Source organism: Ptychodera flava, chromosome 17 (genome assembly GCF_041260155.1).
Source record: "Ptychodera flava strain L36383 chromosome 17, AS_Pfla_20210202, whole genome shotgun sequence".
Lineage (NCBI taxonomy): Eukaryota > Metazoa > Hemichordata > Enteropneusta > Ptychoderidae > Ptychodera > Ptychodera flava.
The window spans coordinates 19,347,274-19,362,884 of record NC_091944.1 but is presented as its reverse complement, the minus strand read 5'-3'; the positions used below and the strand labels follow the sequence as shown (position 1 = coordinate 19,362,884).

Here is a 15,611-nt window from a genome sequence, read left to right as displayed (position 1 = left end):
TATTTTTTGTGAATCGATATCACTTAAGAAAAGGTTGCAGGAGGAGGGTGGAAACTTTGGGTGCATAACAGTTAAAAAACCAGCTACAGCACTAGCCAGCTACACAGGCAAAGAACCTGGCACAGGGACGAGACTTTTCAAATTCACAAAGTCATGAACCCGAAGGTTAAGGGTAGCTGCTACTGTCACATGTCAACACATTTCTATTACTTTTTACATTATATGACAAAAAACCGACATGTCGACATTTTTAACATTTCCGTGAAAAAACATCAGTATGTAGCATTACAATTTGGGCGTTATTTTCAAATAATGTTTTGCTTTGGTCGTAAGGAATTTGCTAAAACATGTACACTATACCATAAGTCAAAATTATGATTAACCTCAACAACTTGTTGAAAATTCCTAAACAAGGTTTCATAAATACAGCTGAAATTTGTGCAAACACATATTAATTTATGTTCTTCTTGACAAATATTTGTGATCATTTTGTTTTTATTCCAAATCCCATATTAATTTGCATACATTTGAGACTGAAAAGGCATTTACTAAGTCTGTCATGTTTGATAATTAAGGTGGAATGCGCCTTGCAGACAGATATTCTGATTGTCAAATTTTTACAATTCTTTTGTGATTTACCAGTTTTTTGGGCTCATTTTAAAGCCCTTGCAATAAAGAAATATTTCAACATCTTAGTTTTTGAAAATAAAATAATTTCATTTTTCCCTACAGAGTTAACACAGTAATGGCGGCCATTTTGAATTTCAAATATTGGTAAATATTTGCTAATTTGTATCTCTAGTACAAAACTTTGCATGGTGACCCCCTGATTTTTATTCTTGATTTGGTGAGAGAATAGTTGAAAGTTCATTTATGAAAGTTTGAGAAAAAGCTTAAGTCTTTCACATTCGAGCACATACTACCTTATTATAAGAATATCCATGATGCAAGCAAACTTCTTATTGCATGCCGGATTATATAATTTGTCTTTCAGTTAGTCGTTTAAGTTTTAGTTGTCTGCTCTACCATGATCATTTGAGACTATCAGCTCACAAGATGAAAAGATTAGGATTTTTTTTTTTGAGTCTTTTCATTTGTATTTTGTTTTGTCATCAAATCTTACCTGTGGTTGCTGGGCCTAAACAGGATGGAAAAAGTGGGAAGTAGTCAATTTATTAGAATTGCCTTGCAAATTATTGTGAAACGTTGTGCAAATGTTTACTTCAATCACTTTCAATGTATTTGTGATCATTTTCTTCATTTCAAATCCCATATTTGCATACATTTTAGATTGAAAAGGCGTTTACTTGTAGTCTGTCATGTTTGATCATTAAGTTGGAATGCGCCTTGGAGACAGATATTCTGATTGTCAAATTTTTACAATTCTTTTCTGATTAACCACTTGTTTGGGCTCATTTTAAAGCCCTTGCAATAAAGAAATATTTTACCATCATAGATTTTGAAAATCAAAAATTTTATTTTTCCTCATAGAGTTAACACAGTAATGGCGGCCATTTTGAATTTCAAATATTGGTAAATATTTGCTAATTTGTATCTCTAGTACCAAAATTTGCATGGTGACCCCCTGATTTTTAATCTTGATTTGGTGAGAGAATGGTTGAAAGTTCATTTATGAAAGTTTGAGAAAAAGCTCAAGTCTTTCACATTCGAGCACATACTACCTTATTATAAGAATATACATGATGCATGCAAACTTCTTATTTGCATGCCGGATTATAATTTGTCTTTCAGTTAGTAGTTGCTTGTTTAAGTTTTAGTTGTCTGCTCTACCATGATCATTTGAGACTATCAGCTCACAAGATGAAAAGATTAGGATTTTTTTTTTGAGTCTTTTCATTTGTAGTTTTTTGTCATCAAATCTTACCTGTGGTTGCTGGGCCTAAACAGGATGGAAAAAGTGGGAAGTAGTCAATTTATTAGGCTTCTCAAGTCAGGAAATTTCAGAATTGCCTTGCAAATTATTGTGAAACATTGTGCAAATGTTTACTTCAATCACTTTCAATGTCATGAAAGTTCAGATCACAAAAGCACGTGGTACAGTACATACGAAGAAGTGATACAAGAGTGAGCCAAAATTCAAAGTTTCAGTGAAGTCCAACTTTCCAAGTTCAAGACAAAATTTATCAAAAGGATGTTGCATTTGATATGTTCACTCTACATCCATTGGCTATTTAATAGACATCACATGATCTGAGTCATCAACTTAGCTGTTCAAAGTTCATTAAAAGACGGTTGTTGAAAATTTGCTGTAAACATGAACCTGACCCGGACTTTCCTTCAGTGTGCCAAAAAGGTGTGCGAAGAAGATGCTGCCAACATCAAATTCACATTTTTTGCGGTCTATTATCACAAGGAGAAGCCGGAGATCTACTAGAGCAGGTATACGCTACAGCCAACTGGACATAGGTAAACAAGGAAGAGATACTCGCCACGATAGAAAAAGAAAAAGACTCTATGCATTTGTTGTAAACTGACAGAATTTTGAATAAAATATGGCAGATGGCAGAATGTGTAAACACATTGTAGTTGTATTATTAGAGTGATTACAGTGTTTAGATAATTACCGAAGTAGTACTGATGTACGGTACCTGCAATAGAGAATGTTAGAAACACAAAGAAAAGATGTTACAATAATTATGCGGAAGGTCTATCAAATCAAAAGATTTTAAAATGCTTCAATTTTCTGTGCTTGTTGTTTGTTTGTGTGCATGCTAACTGTTTGATACAGACCCACCTAGTCTTAAGAGAGCATACCAAATAATAAGTCTAAAAATAAGAGATGTCTAACTTCGAAGATACGAAACTTTGGACATAACAGTGTAGGTTAGTTACTATTAAAATGGTTAAATACAAATGTACATAAATTGAGCAAAACAAAATAAAATAAGTCTTCTAAACAAAGAAAATAACAGAAAAAAATTACCACACATATGAGATATCTAGAACAGCATTTGTCACAATAATATCATGGTTATTTTTTGGAGGGAGCGGGGTCATATTGAGTGAGAAGTCAGCTTTTACTGAATGCTTCATTAATGACCGCGGTCTGTTGATATGTTACACCTGTCTGTCAAAAAAACCACATTCAATACAACAGATTGGAAATTGTATGTCTCCAGCTACTGATTTGAGGAACATTTTAAGAAAAGGATTTTAACAATTTCGGTGCACGTGTGAGCAGTTTACAATAAATTTTTATGTCAGACAAAAATTTTTGGCCAATTACTAGTCTCCACAGATGATGACCGATTATCAGTTGATTTGCATACTCAAACATTGCTAACTAATAAACTATGCATAAATGAATTTAGCGATTCATGAAATTTAGCCATAGATGTGGATTTTAACACATATCGGTACACAGTATGTATGGTTACATCAAGCTATGAGGGAAAAATATTGTACAAAAAATTTCCTGACATGTGGAGCAGAACATCGAAAATTTTGGTCACACGCTTAAAATACTGACATTCATTGAAATCTGTATATTTCGGAGGACTGGTCTGTTCTCTGACGTGGTTGCTGCTTGAGATCTGGCTGTAACTATGCATACTTACGTAGTAGGGCTATTAACAGGTCTCAAATGAGGTTTCCATGTGGCTACTGACATTGAACATGGATCCGCTGCATAGCAACGCCATACACACTGGGGTAAAAAGAGAAAACGTTACCAGAAAAAGAAAATGTACGTTAACATTTTAAAAAGTTTGAGCAGTGAAAAGAGTCATAATATTCTTTACCTGCAAACTGTGTTTTGTAAATTTTTCATGTTTTGCACTTGTTGTTCCCTGAGTTTGCTCTAAGACAAATCTGACCAGACCTCACACTGTAGTTAAACATATCAGCTAGTACATACAGACATACAGACGCCACCGACTCACCATATAAGCACTTTTTGGTATTTATATACATACCAAATATGAGCTAAAAATGGCTATAATGAATGAATCATGGTGAAATACTGACCATTCTACATATACGATCGCACAGTACATTATATTGACATGAGGCCAAAAGAAATAAATTGTGCTGTTCCCATAACATGGTTTTCAAAAATAGGGTAGGTAGGTCAGCAGGAAATTTTTTTTCCAAAATATTTTTATTTACAAATATGCATTTTTCGGGGATTCAGGGCGGTCAAACACTGGCCACAACATTTCCAGAAAAATGTATCATACATGTAAAATGAAAAAAAAAAACCCCATAAAAGACATCCTTGTTCAAGCACAAATCAAATGCCAAGGAATGAACGTGTGATTTTTTCTTTGTTCTTTTTGTTTCCCTGTTTACATAGCTCTAAAAAGTTTAGGGTCAGCAGGTATAAAATAGGGCAGGTCGAGTTACCGGAACAGCACAATTTTTTTTTGTTCGGCCTGAGTATTAGGTCAGGTTGAAATTGGAAACATCTAAAATGGGCCTTTTCTGTTTGGTGTTTATATGAACCACATAGTTTTAAAAGTTAAGATTTGAAGATATTCATCTTCTTCCCTTATCTTGAAAAACTCACCCTGAAAAAGATAATTCCTGGAGTAGTTAAGAGTGAGTACGATTTGTGTGCAGAAGCATTAAAACTTTAATAAGCTTATCTACCAGAAACAACTTGTTTAGTGACAATACTGAGAAAGGACACACTGTTTAGTCTAAAGCTGCAATATTCACCTGGAGTTTTACTACAGACACTGGAGTAGGTGGTACATTTCAAGACAATTTGTACAATTTCTTTTCCATAACTTTCCAGCTTTGCTGTAATGGAGCTTAATTTCTCCATCCATGCCTGGTTTTGCAAGTTTCATGCCGTACATTTAACTTTGTACATATAATGCTAACAAATTGCACGCATCAATTAATTTAGCAAAATACTTCACACATTTTCGGAAATCAAAAAAAAGAAACTGTTTCCCAGGCAACAACACGTTATTATGCTGTATATTACAGGAACGTTACCTACCGTGGTTTCAAAACTCTCACAATCATGACTTGAAAAATTCTCTCAAATGAGACTTTCAATCACCATCCTGGGGGTTTTAAATGTGGCTTATTGCATACTTCACTGGTTGTTAGCAAATCAAATCAAAACAACAGGATGAGAGACCCTCTAACACGGAGTGTCTATTCTCATTTGTCTGCATTGAGTGAATTTTCCAAACCTATCTCGGCTAACCTACCTGGATGAGTTGGGCAGCAGGATGGCGTCTTCTGAGGAAATGTTTTTGACGTTGTTGCTGTTGTACTTTGAGGGCAAAACCTGAGCCCAGAATACCCTACATTAAAAAGTATACAGAAAGCGGCTAAATACGGCAGGGCCTCTCCCGTTGAAATTTGGCGGCAATTTTTACTAACCTGTATGAGCTCAGCTGCTGGATGGCGTCTTCGTAAGAAATGTTTTTGGCGTTGCTGTTGTTGAACTTTAAGGGCAAACCCTGAGCCAAGAATACCCTGAAGTAAAACCAAGGGGATCAGTGGCATGGAATATAATGACATTCTCACAACGTCAGCCTTAAACTTGCTGTTATAGCTACTTTTTCCTATGACAGAATTAACATGTTTATAAAACTGCCTTTCAGAAATGGCATATTTTTAACACATCATGAACTTTCACTTTTTAATTTTTAAGAAAAAAATCATGAAATAATTTCTTATTTACAATTTCTTCCAATCAAGTGGTCAGAAAACATCACTGAAATCAAAAAAAAAATTGACTATAGTTACGATTTTCGAAAGAGCAAACTGTTTGTGAAATATAAGAGTGATCAGTCATTAGCTAAATTTGCTACTTTGCTTCTAATGAAGAAATTTCAGAACACTGAAATGTCATTGGTTGAATCTAATGCAATTTTGCAGGCATACATGGTGCATGGTGTCATCTACACTATCATCAAATACTCTGATTATTGTGAAGAGATGCAGAAACATTTTTCTACGCATGACAGCTACAGAGAATGTCACTATTATTGGGTTTTTTTTTAATAGCTCTGAGATGCTTGCCTGGCAAGATGAAAAGAAATAGGGACCGCATGCAGAGGGAAAGAACCAATGAAATGTGATTGTTAGTCAGATGTGAGGACCCTGGGCGCACTTGCCCAGGGTCCCAAGCTGAACCATGATTTAAATAAATTATGTTAATGATCATGCATATTCATGAAGTACCCCCTGCAGAGTTGCCATATATGAAGATGAGGGAGGAGTGACTGAGCTCATACTTGTAGAAAGGACAGCACTGAGATTGACCTTTAACCCATAACCACGCATTGCTGCAAACATGGAGTAACATGCCATGAAATTTTGAGATATTATTCCACTAAGCAGCAAACTATGGAGTGTAAAAGTTCAAGAAAATGTGTACTGAACAGAATCAAGTGTAGAAGTTTTAATGTGGTACGATAAAAGAATTGCAAAAAAAAAACCCGGAGCAGTGCATTAATACACATCTGACAAACAGGTCAAAAAAGTATTTTCATAAAAGATTTAAACAATAAGGTGCTTGAAAGAGGCAGTCAAGTGTTAAAGACCACAAAATCACAAGAGTGTAAGTACACCGGAGAAATACAAGATGTTAGAGACATTTCGTGGGAATTAGATTGACTTAGCTTGATAATAAAGTCACATATAATTTATAATGACTGTTAATATATCATCGTAAAAATTATTCCTCATTTGTCCTTTGAATTATTGAAGCAATCTACGAGTTGCCCTTACAGTCAGATAACCCTAATATGGTTACAAATGGCACTGAAATACTGACATGAAAAAATCTATCAAACAACCACTCAATAAATTGAACAGGTGTCCTTGTGCTTGTTTAGAGAACTTCATATTGGATTTAAAAGATTTGCTTTTATGGTGAATATCACCGTATTTCACATTTAAACATCGGAAACATACATCTATGTGAAGCCTGAGCTATCCTGTCAATCGACTCTATCCTTTCAAAAAAATCTACATTTCAAAAATTTCGTTACTCTATCACACCAATTTCCTGACATATAATGGTCTACCATACTACTGAAAACAATGGGGACTGTACCAAAATCTGGTAGTAGAGGGGGGGGGGTTTTACACATGACACCTCACTGCCAGTGGTTGCGAACGTAAGTTTGAATTCTTTTCTGAAAATTGTTTTCTGCTGTCAAAGAACCAGTACTGCAATTTGAGATGTACATTCATGTGAATGCGACGCATTGTGGTATCATTATCATGAGAGGGAAATCAGACTGAAATCAGGATGCAATCTTTGATTAAGTAGATACTATTTCAACTTCTCACCAGCCTACTGAGCTCTTTGACTTACATGGAGGTTAGTTTTTGGCCAATAAATGTACAGGGTGACAAAAGATGGGGGGGGGGATGGTGGTGTGTGATGCACAACAAAACAAAACAAAACAAAACAAATGACTCGCACAGTGAAGAAAATACACAAAGATGATAGATGAACAAACATGCAATTGTACATTTTGAAAACAATTCAGTCCTGTTCCTCTGAAAAGAAAATTGGACCATTCTCAGTCAGTTGTCAAAAAGTTTTGTCATTCGGGAAGGATCTCCTGAATAGCATGATTATATACTTAGTGGTATGACTGTCGACCGAAATGAATTTTTCTGGGATGTGATATTTCTTGTGTTTTGTCAAACACAGCTGATACCAGCTTTCTCCTGATTTTGGCGTGCCCACAGTGTCAGATATAGTATCAGCAGATGATGTGGAACGGATGACAAATTTGATGAAAATATACACCAGAGGAACAGAACTGATGAGGAGCTTGCCTTTTTTTCACCAATTTCATACTTACAGCTGGTAGAGCAAAGAAAGAAATTCCACAGATGGCAAAAACTGCCGCAACTAATTTTCCGAGCCAAGTTTCCGGAACTTTGTCACCGTAACCTACGGTTGTCAGGGTTACCTGAGAAGATAAATGGATACCATATCCTTAACACATTGGCTTTGAGTTGAACGCATAATATACCAATTTATTTTACATGAATATATGGTCATTCATTTGCTCAAAACTTGTGCTTTATAATATACCCCACAATACACAGTAACACCGTAAAATATACGGGTTAACAAGCTGACCTGCATGTAGACTGCATTCCTAACCACTTACACAGGCTTTAAATTGACAAGACAGGAATATCTTTTGATTTATTACTGAATTATCTTTTCACAAGACTGACAACATGGCTTTTTGTCATTTGTGGGGGGGAATCTGTCAATCAGATCTGCTGATTGGTTGAGAAGAGTCACATGACTCATTTGCATATCCCCAAGTAATATTCACTGGGTATTCCAACTTTCTAAAGTTATCGAACATGTGAAACACCAACACAGACAATGAGGCCATGGAAACACTCGTTAGGAAGTGACATTTATGGGCATTCTTAGATTAGTTTTTCTTTAATCTTCTGAAAGGCTTATTAATACTGTATCACATTGAATGGTGTAAAGAATTGATCTTCCTGGTCTAGACAGTGCTGCATATCAAGGTTGCTCATTCCTAACTATATTGGAAGAACATGACAGGCCGGCTGATAAAAGTTCGATCAGTCCACTAATACACCTCTAATCACAAACCTCTCCTTGCTCGGCAATAATTGACACAACCAATCCACCGAGTGTTTTCTACTTACCAAACCCCACCACATTGCATCAGCAAAAGTTTTAAAATCCTCCTTGTTTGTGTCCATTTCTGCATTGTAAACTAGGAAAGACAGCACACTGAGGCTGAGGAAACCTATGTACCATGTTGTGATCAATTCCTGAGAGAGAGAGAGAGAGAGAGAGAGAGAGAGAGAGAGAGAGAGAGATCAGTTTTGTCAAACATTAATTTTAAAAGGTTTTGTGAGAGTCACAATTGAAGTAATGCCTGGAATGCAAAGAGGATATTAAAAACAAGTTTTAATTATTAGTCGACGAGAGGGAAGCTATCCACATACACTTTATAAGATGTTTTTTTTCACATGGCTAATATCTATACATTGTTTCATGAATTCTAGCTGTTAGAAATGCATTAAAAGTTACAGTGGTGAAGATGACTTTGTATAACATCTTGCAGCATAAAATGTTTTACTGGAAAAAGTATACATAAATTTCCAAGGGCCAAGCATTAAATCTTTCATAAATAAAAACTGAATTATTTCCACACAACTTTTGATCTTGAATTTGTCAACTGTTATGTATCATATAAGTGAACCTTTTTATTTCCACTTGTTGTGAGGCACTTTTCACATTTCTGCATGAAATGAACTGCTATGACTGATGCTACCATGCTACTTCTACTACTTTGAATCCTCCTACAGACTTGTCAAAAAGGTTGTATTTATGTGCCATTGTTGTTCTGTTTCAGGATGATTCACCGTATGTAACAGCCAGCTGCTTTGTGCAAAATACCACAGACTGGTGTAACGGGTACAAATTTCCATTGATATTAAGTATTCGCATCGAGTGCTGAAGTCAAGATCCTTGAAAAACATCATCATGACTATGATCTCTTTATTTCCACTACTTCAAGTTCATCAGTTGACTTACCTGTCTATGGGCCCATACAACTGAGCCTAATAATTTCCAGGTTCCCCCTCGTCTGTCGACTCTCATCAAACGTAAAATTTGTAAGAATCTCAACCCTCTGAGGGCTGAAAATGCAAATGTTTGGTTTGAGGTTCCTATTGCTATGATGATGACGGAGACCACCATTACTATCATGTCTGAAATGGAAAAACAAAATTATCAATTTTGACATTTTCTTCCCAGATAGATATCCTGAATGTTAAGGGTTTACAAAAAAGGCAAAAAAGGGGAAAATTTTTATTCTAAAATGCTCTTTTTCCTGATGCAATTATTTAAACCTTTGTTTTAGTTATAGCTGATCATGTATATCACAAATTTTAACCTAGACCAGCAACATTTTCGTAGCTTACTATGTAGTGTGGTAGAGTGTATGTGGACGTTTTCGTACCGCACTGTTTGTAAATCAGCACACACACACACACACACAAACCTTATATATATATATAAATAGCATGATCATATTTAACATGCAAATTATCTCACTAGTATAATCTTCTACGGTAATTTTGTCATTTAGAAAAGAAACAGCCTTGCATATTTCATGCAAATTTCATGCAAATTTTCCTCATTCCTCTACATGTACTGGATACAAAATGTTTTACAGAATGTGGGTACTGTAGATACCGTGTATGATGTACATGCATGCGTGTGAGTACTTATACAGACATAATGTGTCACCATTAAAAATAACCTTAGATACAACCATTACTGGTAGACTCTAAGCTGGCACATAAAGCAAAAGAGCAGTTAATGGGCTTTAATCTTGCTTAATGAGACATTAAAAGTAATCATATTTATGGAGGGAGATTATATCAGACAGTAATTTAAAATGAATGATGTGGTCTGGCCACAGCTGAGGTAATAATAGCATTATGTTATCAGCTGGTGCGGTGGTCAATGTAAAAAGAAATGTCATTTGTTTTAGCAAGGTCATATACCTTGTCACACTGTTACATGCATAACTTTAAGCTAAAAACACTTCTATTTGAGTGAACACCACTATACTGAACCCTAGATAAGGTTGTCATTATTCTAAATTTACACATTAGCATTATTAAAGAGAAAAACAGTTTTCTGAATTTGCAAGGCAAAAGGATTTTGTTCCCCCTTTTTTTTCTCTTCTGACTTTTCTCTTCTGCTCTCATGGCTGTGGTGTTGAGATATATATAATATAATATATATATATATATATATATATATATATATATATATATATATACATACATATATATATATACATATATATATATATATATATATATATATATATATATATATATATATATATATATATATATATATATATATATATATATATATATATATATATATATATATATATCAGGGTTCTCAAAAATTTTTGAAGTAGGCGGAAAATTCAGAAAAGTAGGCGGTTAGCTTCTGTGTGCAACCAGGTTCCCTGGGCGGGCAGGGGGGAGACAGTTCTGAGCAATTTCATGCGTTCTTATACAGTGTATAAAGGGCTATTCCAACATACACACAGGGGGAGGGTTTCAGGGAGGGTGTGCAAGAAATTTTTGAAATTTGAAGACATTTTGGAGTAATTTTATGCATTATTGTACTGTATGAAAGACCATTTCAGCATGAGAGTGTTAAGGATTATTTTTAAATTTGAAGACATTTCTGATCAATTTCATGCATTCTTATACAAGTGTATAAAAGGCTATTTCAACATACACAAAGGGGGAGAGGGTTTCAGGGATGGGGTCCCCGTCCCTGTGTGTGGGCAAGAAATTTTTAAATTTTGAAGACATTTCTGATCAATTTCATGCATTCTTATACAAGTGTATAAAAGGCTATTTCAATATTACACAAAGGGGGAGAGGGTTTCAGGGACGGGGTCCCCTGTCCCTGTTGGCAAGAAATTTTTAAATTTTGAAGACATTTTGGAGTAATTTTATACATTCTTGTACAGTATTAAAGACCATTTCAGAATACAGAATAATCATTATCATTGCCAATTACAACATGTTTTCAAGGATAAAGTTTTAAAAGTCAGAAAAATTAATTTGATATCACTCAGGCCTGTCAAATGCATTCAGTTGACATGGATAATAGCAAAATTTCACCAGACTGTTGTGTAGAATTATGTTTAGCTCAGCTATGCTTGACAAACATTTTGAAATACATCATAGAATGGGGCCTAGGGTTTTCACAACCCAGATAACGATCCGCTAGAATCCTGACCAACCTGGCTGTACAAAGTGTTTTACTGATTTAAATAAACTTGATTGAAGATACAGTAAAATCAAAGAGTTTATTCAATTCCATGAATTATAGGAACACAATTTTCAGTGATTTTAATTCACTGTACTAATTTCACAATAAAACGAATCTGCGAGCTGATTATTGATTTTTTGCTGATGTTGAATATAATTGAAAAAGAGAGCTGAATTTCAGTGTTCATGTTTGATAAAACCTCAAACTAACGACACTGAACGCCAGCCTGTACTACACCGTGTGTGTACGAAGCACCGGTAGTCAATTGTAACAAAGTACACACAACGCGATATCGGTCGACCTGAAATTTGACACCATGATCGACGTAGCGTTTCAGAAGTACGAAAAGCGAGACCAAGTGATTTTTGTTTATTTAGATTTGATCTAAACATCCCAAAACAAACAGACAAAGTCAGAAAATCAAAGTTTTCAAGCGTCGACTTTCTCTTCCGCGATGCACACACCACGGCCCCTCCACAAAACGCGATGTTGATCGACTTGAGTTGACATCGTGATCGACCATGGATAGATTGACGTGGCGTTTCGAAAGTATGAAAAATGAGACTCAGTAACTTGTGGTTGCTTTAGATTTGATCAAAAACCTACCAAACCCATCAGACTTACGCAGAAAACCAAAGCTCTCAAGCGTCGACTTTCTCTTCCGCGTTTGAGCGAAACAAAAGTCGGCTTCATTCGGAAATGGTCGGCTATTCGCGGGCATAACGTAATTGTATGTTAGTCCAATTTTCGGCTATACCCGATGTGAACGTCGGAATAATTCGGGCTGTGATCGGGCGAGCGAGGTTGACCTCGAGAGCGATTCCCAGTCACGGTGTACAGTACAACACGTTCGCTGATCGCGGTACTACAGTGATAGCAACAAGTTCACCGCGTAAATTGCTAGACTACATATAGCCACATCGGCACTTCTGAAATATTATCTGCGGCTTGCAAGACCAACACTATTATCAAAACCTGAATTTCCGGGCCAGAGAGCGAAACAGTGCTGAAAAGTAGCCGGCCAAAATACGAAGGTAGCCGGTCAATTTGGCCGGCATCCGGCTAAAAATGAAACACGCTGTATATATATATATATATATATATATATATATATATATATATATATATATATATATATATATATATATATATATATATATATATATATATATATATATATATATATATATATATATATATATATATATTCCACCTTAACGGACACTTGCTTAAGGTATGTTGGTTGGAAGCATGGTATGCTGAGATAGTGCCAGCATCACAACATTCATACCTACAAATATTACCATGGCCCTGACATTGGTATACTAATCAGTTTTTTGGGTATGTAGATTTTCAGTGACTCCTAGGCAAAGAGTTGATGAGGACGCTCTTATGGACTTGAGCAGCCTCAAGTTTACTCTCGGTACTCGGTAGTCAACGACAGTGTCCTCAATATTGGTGAAACTTTGAATGGGGAGCCTTTGTTGATGAGAACACTGTCATCAGAAATGGCTCACCTAGAATACAAAGTGGCCTTTTTATGAATCGGAGTCTCCCTTCGGGACCTTGGTAACGACTTCTACAACCTGCAGACCACACCCGTAGAGCAAATTCTATAAAAAACCATATTACCACTGTCACTTCCTGAAAATCAATCAAAAATCACAATTGGTTAAAAGTTTCATCAAGTGTATAACTTACATATTTTGTTTGCACACAAATTCATGAAACTGGAGCAGAGAAAATATTGAGTACAAGCTATATGCTATTGATTGGTTGATTGTCAAATATGATCATACAGTTGATAAATTCACAACAGTTGATCTGAAACAGTAAACAGTATTTGTATTTGACAGAATGAAACTGCTTTTTTTCTTGTCTCTTGACTGGCTACCATGAAAAGAAAACTACAAAAAGGATCAGATTTATTTTGTGGTCATTATTGTAATAATTAAATTACTGGTATGTTACTCTTTTCCTAATTTAATGACCGATCACATCACTAAGTATGCTAAATTGAACTTTTCACTATATAATAGTCACTTGGGAGTGTCTTGTAATAGATCATGCCAAAGGCAAAACTGATAATTACGGACATGATTGAGTTATTAACTGGCCTTAATTATCGACGATAGGATTTGTTTTTACATTTTTGACATGAAGAAAAACTTCTGAGAGAGACATACATGTATACAAAGAAATGAGATTTTTGTAAACAAGAAGCCATACTTTAATGCATAGCGCCCTCAACAATATTACACCATTTTTCTCTTGTTTTTGTTTTTTAAACTGCTGCAGCTGACACTACTACATTTCTGCACGTTTGAGCAATGTTTACCATGCTGATGAGATATAGCTACATGTAATCCAAATGATATTTGGTTTGTAGCAATAATCCCTACAGCACTTTCATTCCTCCCTGCAGCAGATACACTGAGTACAAGGTAATACATTTTTGAGTACATACTAAATAATAAATCTCTGATCAGTCATCACAAAACAAGGTACGGTTAATTTTCATTCCTTGTGAAGCCAGGTGACAAATTTTGCCATCCTTGAGGTTTTTTCTGACCCACCAAACAGTAATGTACCGGTACTCTCATCTTATTCACAGCTTGTACCAGTTTTCAAGCCCTCGGTGTCGTGGTATAGTGGTAAGATCCCTTTTAACACCATGGTTGGTCCAAGCATATTGTTTTCTATAACACTCATAGCACCTGGGTGATTACTTTAGTTGCATGCAGTCCAATATATTTATGTTCTCATGATAAAATCGACACTAAACAATGTTGTTGCTTTCGAAATGTTAAAATAAAAAATCTGAAGTATCAATGGTGATTGTGGACCTGTTTACAGATAAAGGGGGATGGGTCAGGAGGGGTATGTGTGAACATGTTAAAAGGCGAGATAGAAGCCTTGGAACACCAATTTGAACAATTTTAATATTTTCAGCTCATATTTTTGAGACTTGCACATTTATTTCCACAAAATAGCATAACACTCATGATGTATCTTCACACCAAATACTATAAAGATAACAATCATATAGGTTTATGAGATTTTGCAGTGGATGGACAGACAGGCATACAGACATGCACAGACTGATCCAAACGGCTCCCATGCAATTTACAAATGAAGAGCAAATGGGTGTCAAAAAATGTACTGGAGTGCATGAAAAGTAATAATGACAGAGAAATTTACAAAGTCTTGAGAGTTTCTTTCCACTGTGAGCCTTACGTGTTTCATACAACCCTGTAATAATCAAGATCCCTAATTTGGAGAATAAAATCTGCAATCTCCTTTGTGCAAACAGTGACAAAACCTACTAAGTCCCGATGAAAATTTATCCACAAATAAGGGCAATGACTAATCGCCAGGTTGACCTTCATTTAGCAACAAACTGGTCAATGAATCAAAAACATTTTTTTTTCAGAGTGCAGCTCATTAGATGAGGATTAAAGGTGGAAAGGACTCTAGAATATTTCCAAGGAGAATTATAAAATGTTGAGGCTTGCTAAAATATGTTGTCTCTCACAATAAGAGAGGCTGGAACACGGAACCATGCCCCTAAAGATGTTTTAGTATTCAACACTATCCTAGGGGGTGTTTCTTTTCATTTGTAATAAAAGGCACCCTATCACAACCAAAATACTATCAAGCAGGATTAGAATTGTCAAGTGCATCAAAAAAAAAAAAATCGCATTTCACTCTAACGCTGTAACTACATCAAAAAGAGATCGCAGGTTTCTGACATATTAAACCCTGTAAAAATATAAATGCATTGATC

The 15,611-nt window shown here is 35.4% G+C and overlaps 1 protein-coding gene across 13 annotated transcripts in view; it reads right to left on the bottom strand.

The window, feature by feature from the left end:
- Window positions 1-15,611, bottom strand: part of LOC139115703 (potassium voltage-gated channel subfamily KQT member 1-like) — a 348,427-nt gene that overhangs the window by 15,162 nt on the left and 317,654 nt on the right. For 5 of the 13 annotated variants that reach the window (XM_070678011.1, XM_070678009.1, XM_070678012.1 and 2 more), the window contains 9 exons: window positions 13,342-13,468; window positions 9,545-9,720; window positions 8,647-8,775; window positions 7,809-7,919; window positions 5,362-5,457; window positions 3,579-3,667; window positions 2,586-2,609; window positions 1,886-1,900; window positions 1,124-1,138 (listed from right to left, as the gene is read on the bottom strand). In XM_070678011.1, the coding sequence (XP_070534112.1) occupies window positions 1,124-1,138; window positions 1,886-1,900; window positions 2,586-2,609; window positions 3,579-3,667; window positions 5,362-5,457; window positions 7,809-7,919; window positions 8,647-8,775; window positions 9,545-9,720; window positions 13,342-13,468 (782 nt within the window). Of the gene's footprint in view, window positions 1-1,123; window positions 1,139-1,885; window positions 1,901-2,585; window positions 2,610-3,578; window positions 3,668-5,186; window positions 5,283-5,361; window positions 5,458-7,808; window positions 7,920-8,646; window positions 8,776-9,544; window positions 9,721-13,341; window positions 13,469-15,611 lie in introns of all 13 variants that reach the window. The other 8 variants (XM_070678017.1, XM_070678019.1, XM_070678022.1 and 5 more) reach the window with 4 other exon arrangements.